Genomic DNA, 19,398 nt, shown 5'->3' with positions numbered 1-19,398 from the left:
GTTTGGAAGTTCATTCCACTTTTTTCTACTGAGTTGTAGCTTGCTGGGGTGCCATCAAAAAAATAGTGGACATCAGGAAGACGGACAACATTTCAACGGGGTTCTTAAGGACCATGCCAGCTCAATGCACCCATAAGGACGAAGAGCAGGCGCTTAGCCAGCTGCAGAAGCTCCCTTTAGCGGCCGCGTTCAACGACCGGCCAGAAAGGCTTTGCAACTTTGCATGCCGTGGTTCTTGCCCGGCGCTTGCTGAGCCGACTGTAAGCCGGGGGTGAACGGGGTTAACGGTTAACTACATGCCTAGTCTAAAAAAAATTCAAAGTCCTGATGTATTTAGATCAGTGATGCGCAGAGAGAGCTTTTACTCAATACGCGCCTTTACAAGATGTATAGGAAGCTTAAAAGAGCTTTGCCCGCGGGCAAGGCAGTGCCCATCAGTGACTTAGATCACTATTGATTGACGGGCACTGGGTGAAAGCTTTTTCTGCCAAATTTTATTTAGAGTGCAAGTTAGTGTTGGCCACTTAAGGCGAAATCAAAGCTTTTTCTTCACAACACTGGTCTATATAGATTTTTCGTGAACTAAAAACTCATATCATGTTCATGTATTGGGTTCTACAATTTATTCCATTTTACACTTTTCGGTTTCTATTAAGTGCCTTTTTTCAATTGCGTTTTTATTAGTTAACAATTCATTTGTAATGCAATATTTTGTTGCACAACGGAATGTTGTTGATGTGGCATTCTAAGTGGTCGCCGAATTAATTAAATACACAACCAACAACAACAACGACGGGAAGAAAACATTATAACCGCCATCAGCAACAAAAAAGCGCATAACTATAACGCATTAAGCAGCCAATATTCGTTAGCTAAGTAAGTACATACTTACATACATATGCGTTTACATATACCGTTATGTTATTGCTCTATGGCACATTGCAACGTACTGCTGCATTTATTGATATGAAAATTGCTATGAAAAGCGAACGCAATAATTTATGACAAGATAACGTTTTGCATTTTAAGTAGTTTTAATAGAGTTTCGCATAAAAGTGAAAGAGTTCGATTGCTCGCCGCTTGACTTGTTTGTTTGATAGCCTTTAAATGGTGTTGAAAAGCATTTAAGTGAGTTGTTAATCGATAGTCAATGCGAAAATGTTGTCAGGCTTAAGTGTCATAACTTTTTTTTTTTTTTTTTTGGAAACGAGGTGTATTAGTGTATGCGCTGTACATAGTTTGGTATTGGTCGGTGCTGGTTTCGGCGTTTGGCTAATTACAAGGCCATAAGAAACGGATAACAGTGATGTGAGATACTAACTAGCATTATAACAGCTGCATAAGTACATATTCAGCAAAAAAAAATAGAACATTTTGTGGGTCGCATTTTGCGCTTTGATTTAATGTCTCAGAGATCAATTATATAATATTTCCGAATACCAACAAATGGAAAAGGTTTTCTCTCCCGATGCACCCGTTATTGAATGCAATATTAGTCTAAGTACATCACCGATATTCTTAAACAGAGGATCGCACTAGCGGTTTCAAACGTCAGGTAGACAAATCTGTGCATCACCATATCGATGGCTGAGTGGAAGATCGACCTATCTCGGCAGCCAGTTCGAAAACGCCCTATCTCAGAAAACTTTTCAAGAACGCCCTACATCAGAATTTTATTGAAAAACAATCTATTTCAGAATTTTATTGAAAAACACTCTATCTCAGAAATTTGTTGAAGAACGCCCTATCTCAGAACTCGGTTCAAAAACGCCCTATCTCAAACGAAAATACATTGAAAATAAGCTGAGATAGGGCGTTTTTGAATCGGCAGCTGAGATAGGGCGTTATTCAATCCAATTCTCAGGTAGGGTGTTTTCCTATCAAATTCTGAAGTAGGGCGTTCTTGAAAAGTTTTTTGAGATAAAGCGTTGTTGAAAAATTTTCTGAGATAGGGTGTTTTCGAACTAGCTGCCGAGATAGGTCGATCTTCCACTCAGCCATCGATATCATCACGATATTTTTAGTCCATACTCGATGAATGAAAATCTAAGAACTTTCTAAAAAAAAATTTCAACTGCTAATGACAAATGTTGGTTGCCTAACTACTGCAGTCAGCACCAATTCTTTTAAAATTTAACCCATAATGAGGAGGAATGTACTTGTCACTCTCTGTGGAACGTTCTGTACTTAGCCTAAACTAAATTTTAAATACTGTTTGGTTGTTAAATGTAAGCTATATTGAACTAAGCCATAACAACAGGTTCTGACGAATCTACAAGAATGACCTCAAAATATTCAAGAAGCCCTTAAAAATATTTGTATTTCTTTAAATCCTAAAGTCGATGGCGCCTCTTATGACCAACCACTTCTCTCTAGGCCAACTTGTACGGAGCAACTAATTACTTTCCTCATAGGGAAACCCATTAAAGAAGATCGCCATATCTCCGTAAACGGTTGAAAAAAAGACCTCATAATTTTGTTCAAACACGCTCTATCTCAGCTGCCGACATATTGAGTCTATGTTGAGATAAGGTGTTTTTGAAGCGGCAGCTCAGATAGGGCATTTTTGAACCAAATTATGCAAATCGTCTCTAAGTAAAAAATATGTAACAGATCCGTACATTTTACACCAATGGCTTAAAATCACCGCATGCGGACCGGCGTTTTATGAGGCTTCATCCAAGAGAAAAGTGGAAAAAGTGCAATGGTTTGCCTCTTTGTGAATTTATTCAATTTGTACACTCTCCTTTTTCAGCAGTGCTCTTTAGAGGAAAAGGGAGATATGTATGTAAACACATCACATATTTCACCACGCGAAAGTTCAGAACATCATATCGGAAGACCGCCTACTCACTACTCTTTTTTGTTAACGTGTTCTACATTGTAAACTTCGGAGGGGAACGCATGAAATAACGCCGAGGATCTAGATTCAAGTTAAGTGGATATTTTAGAGATAAACGACTGATTAGGTAGTAGAATTCACTTTAAGAAACTCTTAGTAAAACTCTACCCTCTAGTTACCTATAGAATACAGAAGGAACGTGAATGAACCATCTTAGCAATATGCAATATATATGGACATTCTTGTACCAGATCATAGAGACTGGTCAGCGAACTAAACTATTCTTGATAAGCTCAACCTTTTGATCAGGAATCGCTTTATTCTGTAGGTACCAAATAAGATCGACAGAGTTTCATAAACAAGATCACAGTGACTAATATACCTCAACGGTTCCTCAATCAGCACGGTGGTCAGTATCATAAACAGACACGATTTTCTGGGTTTACATGGTAGGTTGTTCAAAAGGAAAACAAATATCCCTGAATTTACTTTACAAAAGATGGATGGGACCAACTTGAATCTTTCAGCAGAGCGAAATATGTATGTACTTAGGCTAACATGGAAATGTAACCGGGATGAGAGAGCAGAGAAGGGCCTAGCAGCATACCATACTTGCAAAAGGATATTCGGAAAAAACTGTGGTGTCTGGTAAGCCATAACTTATGGAAAAAAAGCAATCAGAAAATAATCGGAAGAGTGAAGAGACTCGCATGTCTCGGTATATCAGGCGCTGTTAGCGGACATTTCAATAATGGTTGAAACGCCACCAGTCTTCATTACAAAAGGAAACAAAAATTGTTAAAGTAAATGGGCGGGGATTTTGATTGATTTCCAGCTAGCGAAGAGAGGGATGCGTGCCTTCAGACAAAAATTGCTGGTATTACCATGGAATTATGGCTCAAGGATGGAAGAAAGAGTTGAAACGGCAATCATATAGCCCGCCTTTCAATTGGAGACCTTGGCCATGGAGAAGGCTTGTGGTCTAATACATAACTGTAAGTTTATATAAAACAAAATCACTATACTCGTTGTTATGTGTACATTCCCAGAGCGTTAGGATCCAACACAGTGAAATGAAGAATTGTTTTAGTGATATCGACGTGTCTTTTTACTGAGTTTATCAGTAATGCAGATTAGCGAGGCGGCTTAATCTCCGCAACCATCGATTTATGATCTTCTTCTTTTTTTTTGCACAAAAAAGGTTTGTTGCTTCGAAGAGAGACCAAAAAGCTACGCCAGTTGCATCTCTCCTTTGCGAATTTCCACCAGTTATTTGTCCCAGTTACCGACAAGTTCTTCTGCAATTGGTCCATCCATTGCGTTCGTGGGCGCGATTGCTTTCGTTGTCCACCCTTGGGTGCATAGTCGAAGTGTCTTTTCACCCAGCCTTTATATTTTTATGCGCTTAACTAGTATGTCCATGTCATTAAAAAGCTCGCACAGTTCGTATTAGTTCCATATTCTTCACTATTCGTCGCCCACGCAAACAAAGCCATAGATCTTATGTATAATAGTTCTCTCGCTTATCTTAAGATACATAAATTTCCTTGTCTGTAGAGGGTCGAATGTTTTAGGGAATTGGTTTCAGTAGGGGGTTTCTCTAAGTCTTGCAAAGCGCTTGCACGATGCACCGACTGTACAGCTACTGCATTCGAAAACCGAGATTTCCCGTGCAATCCGTGCAACGTACAAGGGCTTTGCAAGACTTCGAGAATCCCTCTAGTTGTTTCGGGATTTCGCCCACACAAGAAGATCTTGTAAAATCGTTTCACATCTTGTGAGGAAGCTAAGTACGTTCAAGCGCCACCCATATAGAGGTTTTCTGCAAAAGTTCATATAAACATTTACCTTTAAATGTCCATTCTTTTGGTTCACTGAAACTTCTGCGACTGTTTATTATATTGGTGCTATTGAAGCTCCAGATTTTTGTTTTGTTTAATGAATCTTTATCACTTAAAATATGCACCTTTTAATTTTTTTTTTTACTTTCAAATAATCGACTTATTATGAACCTATTCAAACACTTCCGCCATAATTTCTACAAATTATAGTGAACTAATCAATGCTTAACTATGCATAGTAGAGAAGCCATTACTCACTAAATTTCTTTTTTTTCCATAAGCACATGAGGCGCCGACTTAACATTTTCTAAAAAAAATTAGAGCAAAATTAAGAAATCAAGAGTAAATTAACTCAAAGATTAATGAGCTTGTAGATAAGACACTATTGTACATACATACATAAAAACAAGAACGTAGCTCATACAGCTATATATGTATATACCTACATATATACATACAAACATTTGTAATAACATGGTAATTAGGGGCGTTGGAATAGTGTTGCGCGGCGCACTCTCGAATATAGTAATTATGAGCGACTAACAAACCGACGACGGCTACGAGAGCTTAAATTTTGTATGCTCCATTTTTAATGTTTTCCTCATTTATTATTTTAAGTAGTTTTAGCTTGTTTTCTTGCTCGGTTTTTGTAAGTTGAAATACTTTCTTTTGGTTTTTTTAATAGCTTGCAGCGAATATAATGTTCGACTTGCGCTTCCGCTGCCTAACCAATTACAGCAACATTAATTGATAATAAGCAGAAAATAGGTGAGTAAAAGATTAAAGAAAAGCGGGGAATGAGTGTGGCATTATTAGAGTGCAGCTACACAATGAGCTTTTAAGCGCGTTATTTTTGTTTTCGTATTAACTTTTAAGCTTCGTGCGTGTTAGAAATTTTATAGTTTTTGTTAGAAGAATACGAATAGTTGGCAAAAAAAACTTTACTCTTTGAAGTGGAAGTTGAAAATGTATCGTTGTTAAAAAACTAGACAGGCTGGACTAACTCTCAATCGTGGGACTAACTTAAACTAAGGTTCCTTTGTTATATCGCGTGGGTTTTGCAGTTATATCCGTCACTCTAAAAACCAATTCGTACTCTGCAAAATGTGGAGAGGCTTCCTTATGCCTATTAATTCGAGATCTAACAGTTCATCAAGGAAACGACAGTCAAGATTTTTTGCTTTCCGGTTTTCAACTACCCGAAAAGCTGTTTAATTGTTTCCTTTTCGTTCTGGTCCATGAAATTTCTGCAGAAGTTGTTTGAGGGTGCGCCTAGTTCAGCTGCGTGCAATCCAATCAGACAGTGTCCGGTAAGAACTACAGCCACTATGCGGATGCGGCTGCTTAGAGAAATGGGGCGTTAGGCATTTATGGCTGGCCAAAGTTTTCTGCCAAATTAGCTCGACTAGCTATCTTTTACTAGAAATTTCTATGAACTTTTCATTTGGTATAAGTTTGCATATTTGAACAGCGATACCAAGTGTATAACTGATATCTATTTTTGGAAATGTCGTACCATGGCGAGCAAGTCCATCTGCCTCGCGATTTGTCTTGATGTCGGAATGGCCAGGTAATGTCTCAGCCATCTCGTTAAGAGATTGTCGGCATTGAGCAACTATTTTTGAAGTCAGCGACATTTGTCCCAGGGACTTATCTAATAGCCGCCTGCTTGTCAGTGAAATGTATGTATGTATATACTTTATCGTATCATAAATACGACATGAAAAAGGCTGCAGTAATCAGGAACTCTACCGATCAAACGCGACCATTATTTTTTCTGCCGAGTTTCGATCCATCTGTATAAACATAGATTCGCAGCTGCCTTTAAAAAAAATATATGTATGTATATCTGAGCAAATTTGTATTATTTCTTGGTTGCTTGAGTACAATTAGAAAAGATTGGGGCTACGACCGCAGTACTATGAAACCATGAAGGTCTGTATACAACGGGAGAAATTTGGTCGACAACCCAAACGGCTTTGGTGAAACTTTTCGAAGGAAGATGACAGCTATACGTCTGCAGAACGGGCATCGGGCCATACGAAGACCATCGGTTTGATGAAGCGCACATGGTTTTAAGATCAAGACGGTCCATAGCGCCTTTAAGGACAACATCGTTCTTGGAGGTCGAACGCCGCCCATTAATTTTAAGAAAGTTGAACTGCCGAAAAAACCTTGGACAGGCACCTCCCTGCGCTGAACTCAAAAGCGGTAAACACCTGCCTAGCATGCGAGCAAGTTCATTACAATAGCTCTTCGCAAGCACCTTAAAACAAACAGCCCTGACACCGGAAATATTATCGCCTACGCCCATTGACGTCGGCCGCTTCCTTGTTGTTGTTGTTGTTGTAGCGGCTACAACAACCCCGCCCAGATCAGTTAATATCTGAGTCGTTGTCGTCAAGTTCCACTAACAGCAATTCTAAGAAGCGTGCAGCCTCAATAGGGTGCAGCAGTAGCCAGAGCGAAGTTGGGATATTGTGGTTCTTGTCTCCCGAGGCAGATGAAGCTCCGTCTCATCAATGTCCGGTGATTGTGCACCTAAAACGGCATTCATAGGCTTGCTGAGTCAGAAGCCCGGCTTGACCACTACTACCTGCTACAAAAACAACGACACTTCCGGACAATTCATTTGTAGACATCTACGTGGAAAGCCCCACAGTTAAGAAACTTAGGGCGTCTAACCAGCTGCGAATAACTGACAAGGCACACGCTTCCATTCTAGACAGAATCTGGATTAAGTACAGAAGTGCCAAAGCACTTAATATCGTTCTAAGCAAGATCTGAGGTAGGATGTGGTGAAGCGGTTCAAGGCATACAGCCCCTTGGCGATACCTATTCTCATGAGTTGAGGAGATGGCTAGAACATGCGTCAACGCGCTCACTAAGGCTCTCAAAACCTATCGTTTGCCACCGGGGTTCGGACCCAGCGTAACGATTAATGGAGAAGCTGTAGAGGTAAGCTGCGAGTTGCCCGGGCTCTTAAAAAATTTGTATGTGCAAACAACAGCAAAGTTAGTAGCAATGAAAAGTGCTTACAAGTTTAGAGTTGATTGAGTAACGAATGTTACGACTCTCAGCGTTATTGTTATTTTTATTACAGTATATTGTGGTTTTTATAGCCGTGCCTAGATCAGCTACTCTTCGTCAACCTCATCTAACGGTAGTCCCAGGAGATGTGCTGTTTCATCATCAGGGTCGGACCAAAATGAAAGGTATGTTAGTTACTTTCAGCAGATCCATTCAATCCTTTACCAACAAAAATTATTGTTGGTTAGTTTATAAATAACTTTTTTATTTATTCTTGATTTTTTTTAATAACAATACATTTATTAATTTCTTCTATTGATTTTTACTTATTTGATTTAACACAAAATATTTGTATACATTCAATATAATGAGGAACCGGCTCGCTAAACGCTTAATACATTTCATCTAAGTATTACAAATAGAGTATAACTTCTTTGCGGTGTACATATTTGTTATGTGTCATATTTTACTAATAATATACATATAATTTATATACGTAAGTTTTTGTGTAAATACATAGCGTCGGTTATAACAAACTTCATTTTTGGTTTATAAACAGTTTTTTGGCGGTTTCTACTTAATATTTGTATTTTGCTTTGATTATGGTTCTGCATTTATTGCATTACTAATACAAAATAAATTCTGTTGGTTGCATTTATTTGTTTATTTTGCGCCTTTATTCATTTTCTCAGTGGGGGAGTTGTCATCAATTTGAGAGGTTATTCAGTTGTTTTGTTGTTGCTTGGATGATGTTATTGGACTGCTGTCTATTAACTACTAGCATATTAAATGTTTGTTTGTTTGTACATTGTACATCTTAATAAACATTCCCTAATTAGTTAATGTGTGTACTTATTTGAAAGCCATTGAATATTAAAATTTCGCTAAATATAAAATTTTTTTCGCTTTTTGTCATAATTCTCTTTCTAAATGCGTGCATAAATTTTCACTTCAATTACAAATTTTTTGTAACAGCCGTGTGTATAGCGTTGGCCACATAATCGACATTATTCTCATTGAGACCGCACATGTTAATGCGTCCCGATTTCAGCAAGTAAACGTGGAATTCATCGATCAGCACGCGTACTTGTTTTTCTGTAAATAGCAAAGAAGCGACGAGTTTAATACATTTGATGACACTTTTATTAATACACTTACCATTCAATCCCGTGTATGAGAACATGCCAATCTGTGAGACAATGTGATCCCATGTGCCAGGCGTCTTGAGTTCTGTAAGGCGATCGAAAAGTGCCTGACGCATTTTAATTATACGACCTGACATCGTTTTAATGCAGTCCATCCTGTCAAAGTTATTTAAAAAAATTTATTTATTTATTATTTGCAGGTAAATTAAGTAGATAGTATATTTAATTTATATAATACGAAACATATGCATGTGTAAATATATTATTTAGGCAGTTAACATAAAGTCTAGGAATACTGGCAGAAGAAAGGTAGCCAAAAAGATGCCCTGTGACACAGACAGCGAAAATCTCTCAAGAAATTTTAGGGGTAATTTATTAATGTGCTTATATATGTAAGTTTGAAATTTGGATTTATATGGTGCGGGTTATGTAATGTGCTAGATTTAAAAAATAAATAAATAAACAATAGAAAATAATCGCCTACAAATCGCTTTACTCACCACTCCTTACGCAACTCAGGATCATTTAACACTGTCCCAACAATACGGCTGCCGAACGCTGGTGGATTTGAGTACATGCCACGCACCAATAATGTGAGTTGCGATGCGACCGCTTCCGAGGTAGCAGCGCTGCGTTGCACCACCGTTAAATTGCCGACACGTTCACCTATGATTCACAAAAAAATAACAAACAAATTAGAGAAATCAAACATTCATAAAATAGCACACTTTTAATTGAAACTTACAGTAAAGACCGAAATTTTTGGCAAACGATTGTGCGACAAACAACTCAAAACCACGTTCCACAAAGTGACGCACTGCCCATGCATCCTTCTCCGGATCACCGCTGGCAAAACCCTGATACGCCGAATCAAGGAATGGGAAGAGTTTCTTGCGTTCGATCAAGTCGGCAATTTGCTTCCACTGTTCCTGTGTGGGATCGCAGCCAGTAGGATTGTGTGCGCATGCATGCAATATGATAACGGCACCTTCAGGCGCAGCATCCAAATCAGCTAATAAACCCTCAAAATCGATTCGACGATTTTCTTGATCCCAATAACGGTATGAACGCAGCGTTTCGAAGCCAGCATCCGCGAATACTTTATGATGATTCTCCCATGTGGGATTTGAGTAATAAGCTACGCGACGATTCAAAATGACACGCAAGAATTGTGCGCCAATACGTAGGGCACCGGTGCCGGAGAGGGTTTGAACGCCAAAAGCCTTAAAATGATTAAGGAAATTTTTAAATTTGAAAGTATGTATATATTTAAGTTTTAAAATAAAATTTTATTTGCTTTTTGTACTTACACGTTTCTCAGCAATAGCGACTGAATTCTCACCCAACAACAAGGCTGTGGCGGCTTTAGTGAATGCGTCGTTACCTTTAATTGAAATTAAACGATGCAAATTAGTAAAAACACAAAAACGTAAACAAAAGCATATGAATAGTTATACATATAGACACTACTTATGTACATATATGCAAATGGTGGCACATGCGTATGTAAGCACCTTTTTTGCTATTTGGCTTTTTTGCTTGCACCGCAAATCTAACCGCAACCAATTTGCAAGTGTTTAAATGTGCGGTTATTTGCAAATGCACGTCTTTTTAATTCATAGTACTCACCTAATACTGGTAGATACTCGTGATTGATTGTTTCGTCGCTGGTAATTTTGATCTCTGTTTTACGCACCACTGGCAACACCCATGGTTTGCCCTCATTAGTGCGGTAAGCTGAAAGGAAAAAAATTTAATAAAGATGCATTAATTTACTAATTGATATTGATTGAATTGATATGTGTATTTATATAAAGTTGAATGCACGTTTTTTACTTAAATGAGATTTGCAAAAAATTACATCAATTATATGAGTAAAGTTTTTTGTTTACGAATATTAATGAGCGTAGCAGAGGAATATTTATTATTAAACTGCTACAAATCAAATTAAACAAATGGCGAACATTGAATGCAATTAAGTTCATACTATGATACAAGTTAATTGGGCTTACCATATAGACATGCATTCATGGATTTTAATTTTTAATAAGAGACATACATACATATACTTAAATGTAAATTATTAAAGAGCAAAGTTAATATATTAAAATGCAATGCAAAATGTTTATAGAAATATAGAATTATTGGTATGGCTTCTCGGCAGAACTTCAAAGAAGTGTATACATAAATATTTGAAAAATTGCTATAAAAGAATTTTAGTTTGTCACCTACTGGACAACTTTTTGGAAATATTTAAAGTAGCAAAAAAAACTTAATTCAATTCCAAGACCCCATCGATTATGGCAGTCTTTTAGAAACCAATTGCATAATCGTAAAGCACTCGATATACCATTAGTAGACGAGCAATCTTCCAAACGATGACCAGAGCTCGAATCGTAACATCCGTTCACGGATCGAAAATGATACGAAAGAAAATTACGTGATACGTTAGGCAGTATAAGCTGAATGGGACAAAGAGTACGTTCACGTATGCCATAATCTGAAAAATGTGTTTTAACGTGACGAGTAATACGATAACGTATGTTACGATTCGAGCCCAGGTTTGAGCCACTGCCAACCAATAGTTGGAAAATTACTCGTGCGATTTACATACATACATATGTCGTTTAAGAGTAGCATAGAAGAGTTTCGTTTCGATAAATTTAACGATTTTTTTTGAAGTGGAAGGGCGACCTATCTCGGCAGCCAGTTCTAAAACGCCTTATCTCAGAAAACTTTTCAAGAATGCCCCACTTCAGAATTTTATCGAATAACACCCTATCTCAGAATTTGGTTGAAGAACGCCCTATCTCAGAATTCGGTTCAAAAACGCGCTATCTCAAATGAAAATACATTGGAAATGAGCTGAGATAGGGCGTTCTTCGACCAAAATCTGGAATGTAGCGTTGGTGAAAGAATTTTTGAAATAGGGCGTTTTCGACCTGCCTGTCGAGATAGGTCGATCTTCAACTCAGCCATCGATATGCACATTTTTTAAAATAGCTATAGAAACGGTTACGGAAAAAGTTTCGATTTCGTTTTTGAATCGATGCAATTATCGATATATTATCGATACACCTATCGATTTTGTTATCAATTTATTATAGTTGTTAATTTTTAATCACTACAAACTTTTCTGTCGATACATATACCATTTATGTTATCGATATCGTATAGAAGTCACTGACATCGATATAATTTTCCTATCGATATATTTAAAGATTTTTTATCGATACGTTTTCTAGTATTAATTTTGTTAAAAACAGCGTCATCGAAATTATTATCGATATCGTAATCAGCTCGGTTTTATTGTAATAAAAGGTATTTACAGTTTTCAACGTCATCTGCAGTGCGTTTCTGTAAGAAATTGGCTAAGGTGCGTTAGTGGTATAGTAATACATACACTTATGGTCAAAATAATTAGGTCAGGAAATTAAATATTGTTTGCAGCTTATGTTTATTTATTTTTAATAATTTTTATTTAAAATTTAGTTCCATCTAAAAAATTGTCAAATTTCGGTACTGAGCATTAATTAATTGTTAATTTCTATCACTATAATTAACAATTGTGTATTTGTAGTACCTGACGGCTCTGATCCATGATGCTCTCCCGGCCATTGTTCCCCGTCGTTCTCAATAATAATTTAACTTATCTGCTGTCAGAGCCAGAACCAGAATTTAATTGAAAAACACCCTACCTCAAAATTCGGTTCAAAACTTCAAAATGTATTGAAAATATGCTGATATAGGGCGTTTTTGAATCGGCAGCTGAGATAGGGCGTTTTTGAAACGAATTCTGAAATAGAGCGTTCTTGAAAAGTTTTTTGAGATAGAGCGTTTTCGAACTGGCTGCCGAGATAGGTCGATCTTCCACTCAGCCATCGATATGTGAAAAACATTGGCACAACCAATGGTCATTCCTAGTTTGAGAAGTTGTTCAATTTACTCAAAAAAGATACGGCAAATAAGTACACCAATTGACAGACTAAATGCCTGTAAATGTACATATTTTACGCATCACAATTTTACATACGACACTTGAGAGCTTTGCACTAAGTCTACGTCCATGGAAGATACTTTTATATTTAGGCGCATTTACGGTTCGTTGCCAAAAAAGAAACACAAAATGCAGGCGCAGGCACATATGCACATAAGGGTGGTCCAAAAATGCATGTTGAAAAGTAAAGTCGGAATTTTAATGCCGCCACACCCAGGATTGTTCTCTACCGAAAAAATATACCCCTATTTTTTATTTTGAAATCAAAAAATATTTAGGGAGTGCTCAAAGGGCTCAAATCTTTCCAAGCATTTTATATGGGGAAAAAACAACTTTTCGTAGGAAGGGTATTAAATTCTTAAAAATCACTATTTTTCTATCGGAAAACTCTGTTTCTCTTCAGGAGATTCACAAAAATAATACCCAATTGTTTCTTTAACCATTTTTTCATGGTAACTATATTTTATAGGCCCTGCAAAACTCCAGAAAATGCAATGGGGGAACCAATAAAAAATCTTTAGTATTAAAAAATAGTTAAATAATCAATTAGATATTAATATTGGAGGTCTCCTGAAGAGAACCAGAGTTTAAAAAAATATTGATTATCAAGAATTTTCTACCATTTCTACCAGAAGATAAAAAACATATGTGAAATACTTTCGAGTGCTTTGAGCACTACCTAAATATTATTTGATTTCAAAATAGAAAATAGGGTTATTTTTTATCCGTATAGAACAAGCCTAGGGGGTGGCAGCATTAAAATTCCGACTTTACTGTTTTTGGACCACTCTACCGTTTATACTTACATACATATATAGTATATGAAAAACATTTCAATGGCAATGGAAATGTAAAGTTCAGATTAGTACCCATAGCTAGAGTGAGCGAATGAAAGGTGATAATATTCATACATACACTATTGTGCAAAACTGAGCCCCAGCTGGTTTTTGTTAAATATTTGCAAGGTTTTTAAAGTTAACATTATTTTGTTATTTTTTTTATAAAAAAATATGGTTCATGCTTTAACCAAACCCATATAAACCAAACTTTAAATTTTTATACAGAGCTTGGAAAAATTCAACAAATTTTCATCAAACTTTTTACCTTTTTAATCTGAATTTTTAGAAAATTTTTGGGTATGCACTGCAGCATATTTTTATAAAAAAAAAACCATATAACAAAAAAAATTAATTTTAAAAACCTTGCAAATATTTGAGAAAAACCACCTTGGCCTCAGTTTTGCACTATAGTGTACATAAATACGATATAATGCAAATATACTGGAACGTATATGCATCTGTATTTGCATGTGCATCTGTGTGATACATACTTTCATATTCGTACTCATTCATGACTACAAAGCGTGACTACAAGTTACACTGTTTGTGGATGATCATTTCTTTTTTTTTTTTGTTGTGTTTTATATTACCCGTGATGACAAGTGCCTGACATTAATGAGTCGGATTGTTCAAATGGGTGGTCGACACTTCCCGTCTGAATTGCATAACAGGTAGTACAACTGTACATGTGAATACATATATGTACATACCATGTAAACATATTTGATATATGTACAATGTACATTGTACATAAATGCTTTAAAGATGAATAATTTTTCTAAACTAAAGAATTTTATTTAGCTTGAGGCCGTTTCAAATGAAAAACATTACTGTTGAAAATAACAACTGTTTACAAATGGTAGGTCATCAGACTTCCTAATCGCACAAAAACCGTACAAAAACAAAAGGAGAAAGGACTGTAGAGTGGAAGATCTCAACTCTCAGGAAGGCCTTACGAAAGCGCTGTTGACTCTGAAATTATCCTACTGGGTTATATTTACTGATTTTGTTAAGATTCCGGTATTTTTTTCCTGATTTTTTTGGGACTTTTCGGAAAGTTTTCAGAATCCTACGGGATTTATTGGGATTTCTGCTAAAGCTTTTTGGCATTTTCTTAGATTTTTTAGAGATTACTCAACATCATTTGCGTTTTACTTTGACCTTTTTTGAAATTCTATAGAATTTTCAGGCTTTGCCTTTTACGGATGCCCTTAAAAAATAAAAAAATTTAAAAAAAAAATACAGAAAATTTAACTTTTAATTTTTACTTTAAAAAATAAAGCACTAATCTATGCAAACTATTTCTATTGTTTTTAAACATTAATTTCTCTTTGTGTCAAATTTATCATAATTGCTTTTGTGATTAATTGTATTGTCAGACAAGAGTAATGTATGGATTTGATTTTTTTATAACACGACTATCAGCTTGATAAACGCAACTACATATCGATGGCTGAGTGGAAGATCGACATATCTCGGCAGCCAGTTGGAAAACGCCCTATGTATCTCAGAATTCGGTTCAAAAATGCCCTCTCTCAAACGAAAATGCAATGAAAATGTGCTGAGATAGGGCATTTTTGAACCGAATTCTGAGATAGGGTGTTTTTCAATCAAGTTCAAAAATAGGGCGTTCTTCAACCAAATTCTGAATTAGGGCGTTGTTGAAATATTTTCCGAGATAGGGCGTTTTCCAACTGAATGCCGAGATAGGTCAATCTTCCACTCAGCCATCGATATGTAGTTGCGTTTATCAAGCTGATAGTCGTGTCATAAAAAAGTTCAAATCCATACATTACTCTTGTCTGACAATAAAATTAATCACAATAGCAAGCATGTGTGTGTATGTGATTGTATTACATCCGTCCATGGATTAAGTATTAACTATTTTTACTTCATGAAGAAAATGTTGATTAACATACGAGCACAATAGTACATACAGTACTCAAACAAATGACCACGTGTTGATTTTTTTTTTTTTAATATTCGTAATGTTTTTCGAGCTAATTTGTTTTGCTATTTTTCCATAAAAATACCGTCCAAAACATATAAATCGCAGTTTAAAACTGTATACAAAATTTTCATCAAAAATTCAACTTTTTAATCTGAATCTTTGAAACATTTTTGAGTATGCAGTTTTGAAGCGCAAATTTCAGACGGTAAAAAGATCCGGTTGATTTTTAATATTTTTTTTTTTTTGGTGACGGTATTCATTTCATAGTTGTGAACGCACTGGATTCTAATTTGACAGCTGTCAAACTTACTTAGTTGTCACGCCGAAGATGTTTTTAGTCGAAAAATTGACATTCAAAAAAATGAATCACTTAACCAGCGGTGGTCTTTTGAACAAACCCAAATTCAAAGGAGCATTCATATTATCAACGATCCCTTGGGTTGCCTATTTAGGCTAGTCATTCTTGGGAATACATACCGCGTACTAGACTTATCGAAATCATGCAGACCTTTTAGTTTAAGTTCCTTCATTTTGAGACCATCGAAGGAATCTAGACCTACTCGTTAAAGGCAAACTGAGACTTTCAACTCATTTAGACAATACTCAGTACAGTGCTTGGCTATTAAGACCAAGAGTGCGCCCGAGCATAAGGAAGTTGGTTTAAGCGCCGGAATAATACTGCCAATAGATATAACTCCAATTTTTTCTCTTTTGGTCTGTAGTGATAGACGACTTCGTAACCATACTATAAGAGCGTTTTTACGATGCCGTTGGCTATAAGCTGATAAAGTTCAGCAGCACTGTCTCAAAAGTGCAGTTCGGTGTGTGATATAAAACTGGCGAGCCAGCGATATACTTTTGGAAACACAGTACAGTCGAATAATGTGGATCTGTAAAAGAGTTTTTGGTCTGACATGGGTTATGAAATCTAGGTGAATATGAGTAGAATTTCTATATCGTACGATCCGATTTTCGCTCACGCCTCTAAAGGTTGCCTTTACTCCCTGCTCACAGTGTCAATGATAACTTTGTGAACCACGGCACTCAAGTCACTTCCGTAGGCACGCCACTCTAAATATTTTTTTCAAGGAGCACCAGCCTCGAGTGGGTTGCAAATACAAATATCTCGAGGTATTTGATGAGAGCAAGAAACAGAAAGTTATCTTGGCTAAGATACGACACCAAAGCTGGAAAGATGTGAATTTTGGTAGTTAGTTCGAGATCAAAGTTCAAGATCAAGAAGGCTAGATACGTGGATCAAGGATTGAGGGCAAAACAGGTGCGGCTGTTTATGGAACCGGGACTATTGACTATTGAGGTGCTAGCAATCCCAACCTCTGCCAGATGAAAAATTAAAATGCGATTTACAGACGAGTATGTAGTTATATTTTCAAACAGCTATGCGGTCTTCGGGGCCCTATCCAATAGGCTGATCGCCTCAAGGCTCGTCAAGTAGTGTTTTGACACTCTTCAACTCTTTTTGTTGGGTGCCAGATCGCTGCATGATATAAGGAAATTAGATCTCCGACATACCGCCGAAATAAGGCTTATTGTCTGTGCGGAACCAAAACGATTTTGCGGCCTCAGTTGCTACACTTCGAGATCTAGACCGAAGCGGTTGGAGGCCTTAGACCGAAGAGGATCCTTAGCTATCCTTTCTGGAGAAAGAATATAAACCTCTTGGCTCTAGCAGCATCCAGTTAGTCACAGGATACCTAACCGATCTTCGCACTTTCATGCACCGGATTGGTGGAATGCGTCTTGAAGACAAAGATACGTCGGAGTTGTCAGGGTTCTCACGAGATTCTTCACAGCGCTTAAAAACTAGTAAACCCCACTACAAATCGAATCGATCGGATTCGTATCAAGCGATACTGTTGAGGCATTCCGACGACAATCGGGTCTACGTTAACCGGAACGACCCAGATTTATATCTGGCCAAGAACTGCCACTCACCTGTGACACTGTGGGCGATGTTCCGCAAATTAAACCTAAGCATCAAAATTTATTTATAATGAAAAATTCAATTTAAAAAACCAGTTGTTTTTGCAGTGGTGAGTTGGCTCAAAAACGGCACTTGATACCTAATTTCAGTACAAAAATTTAAAGCTAAGTATGGAATGTGAGTTAACTGACCACTATAAAAAAACCGTATGTGTTTTTAATTCTTGGTTTACTTACTGTACAGAACAATATGCGTTGTCGATCAGTGGCAAGCGGACGACTTTTACAGCTTCATAGGCTCAATTGAGCGCTTAATTTGCGTAATCAAGAAACGTCAATACATACATACGTATATATGCACTTATTTTTACATACACTACATACGCTTATCAACAAAACAAATAGAAACAGCTGATCGGTTCCACTGAGGGGTCAAATTTAAAAATTAAACAACAGTCACGTCTGTAAAAAAGCTTAAAAAACAATGTTAAATAATTAAATATTAATTTATTTGTGCGAACCCAGCAAACATTTTGGATGGTGGAGGAATATTTCGTTATTTCCAACTTCAGCCGAAATAAAGTACCTTTTTTTTAATACTGATGGCTATGTATTCCAAAAGTAATAAAAACAATTGCTAGAAATAAGTCTGCGATGACTCATCCGTATATTCATGGACGAATTCGAAGGAAATTTCTTCTGCGACCCTTTTGGAAGATTGGCAACGTAATTCATTTCGAAAGAATAAAATATATAAATATTTAGCGCTTATACGTTATGCTAATTTTTTTGGACGAGAAAAAAGTTTTGTTTTGAGGTTTGAATTGCACAAAACATTTCGTGGCGATTCACTTATGAATTTCGGTGGTGGTTTTAAATTCCTTTTGGCAAATTGTTCTTTTAAAGTGGGCGTGTGCTCATCGCGTTGCCAAGTGCCCCCTATCAATACTAAATGTTGGCTGGGAACATTCATACATACATATGTGTATGTGTGTACATGTAAAATAACAAGTAAGAAAGTCTAAGTTCGGGCGGAGCCGAACATTAAATACCCGGCGCAAGTATTAAATATATGTTTTTTCACCCTTCCGAAACCTTCCGCTAGATGGTAAGCCGAGGTGTATCAATTTTGAGTAAATTAGCGTCCTTAAATTTCGAAATATTGAAGTTTCAAGCATTTCTTAAATTTACCGTTATATGAGAATCGGCCGTTATTTTAGTCCGATTTCAATAATTTTCAACGTTTTGAATAAATTAGCTTCAATATTTAATGATTTATCGAAGATTTTGTATTTCTCTAAATTACCGTTATATGGGATGTGGGCGTGGTTATTGTCCGATTTTAAAAAGTTTCGGTGGTTTTTTATGCTGTACCAAGGCCAACAACTGTGCCGAGTTTGGAAGAAATTGGTGCAGCGGTTACCAAGATATACACATGTAACCATAAGTGGGCGTGGCTACGCCCATTTTCCAAAAATTTATAATATTCTTATTTTTTGTCTAAAACTTATTATAAATATCAATTTTGAGTGAATAATCTCCAGTAGTTACTAAAATATCGCAGTTTTCGTATTTCTGAAAATTACCGTTATATGGGAAGTAGGCGTGGTTATTGAGCGATTTTAAAAATTTTCGGCCATTTGGTATGTTATGCGAAGGCCAACAACTGTGCCAAGTTTGGAAGAAATTGGTGCAGCGGTTACCAAGATATACACATGTAACCATAAGTAGGCGTGGCTACGCCCATTTTCCAAAAATTTATAATATTCTTATTTTTCGTCTAAAAATTATTGTAAATATCAATTTTGA

The 19,398-nt window shown here is 36.6% G+C and overlaps 1 protein-coding gene across 3 annotated transcripts in view; it reads right to left on the bottom strand.

Annotated features, from left to right (window-relative positions):
* Window positions 1-8,392: 8,392 nt before the first annotated feature.
* Window positions 8,393-19,398, bottom strand: part of LOC118746859 (aspartate aminotransferase, cytoplasmic) — a 49,858-nt gene continuing 38,852 nt past the window's right edge. For all 3 annotated transcript variants that reach the window (XM_036480817.1, XM_036480818.1, XM_036480819.1), the window contains exons 3-8: window positions 10,488-10,595; window positions 10,169-10,242; window positions 9,604-10,081; window positions 9,359-9,524; window positions 8,872-9,014; window positions 8,393-8,808 (exon numbers count right to left, since the gene is read on the bottom strand). In XM_036480817.1, coding sequence (XP_036336710.1) covers window positions 8,669-8,808; window positions 8,872-9,014; window positions 9,359-9,524; window positions 9,604-10,081; window positions 10,169-10,242; window positions 10,488-10,595 — 1,109 coding nt within the window. In that variant the 3' untranslated portion in view covers window positions 8,393-8,668. The remainder of the gene's footprint in view (window positions 8,809-8,871; window positions 9,015-9,358; window positions 9,525-9,603; window positions 10,082-10,168; window positions 10,243-10,487; window positions 10,596-19,398) is intronic.

Source organism: Rhagoletis pomonella, unplaced genomic scaffold (genome assembly GCF_013731165.1).
Source record: "Rhagoletis pomonella isolate Grant_MI unplaced genomic scaffold, Rhpom_1.0 Rhpom_scaffold_00011, whole genome shotgun sequence".
Classification (NCBI taxonomy): Eukaryota; Metazoa; Arthropoda; class Insecta; order Diptera; family Tephritidae; genus Rhagoletis; species Rhagoletis pomonella.
This window is presented reverse-complemented; position numbering and strand designations above follow the sequence as displayed.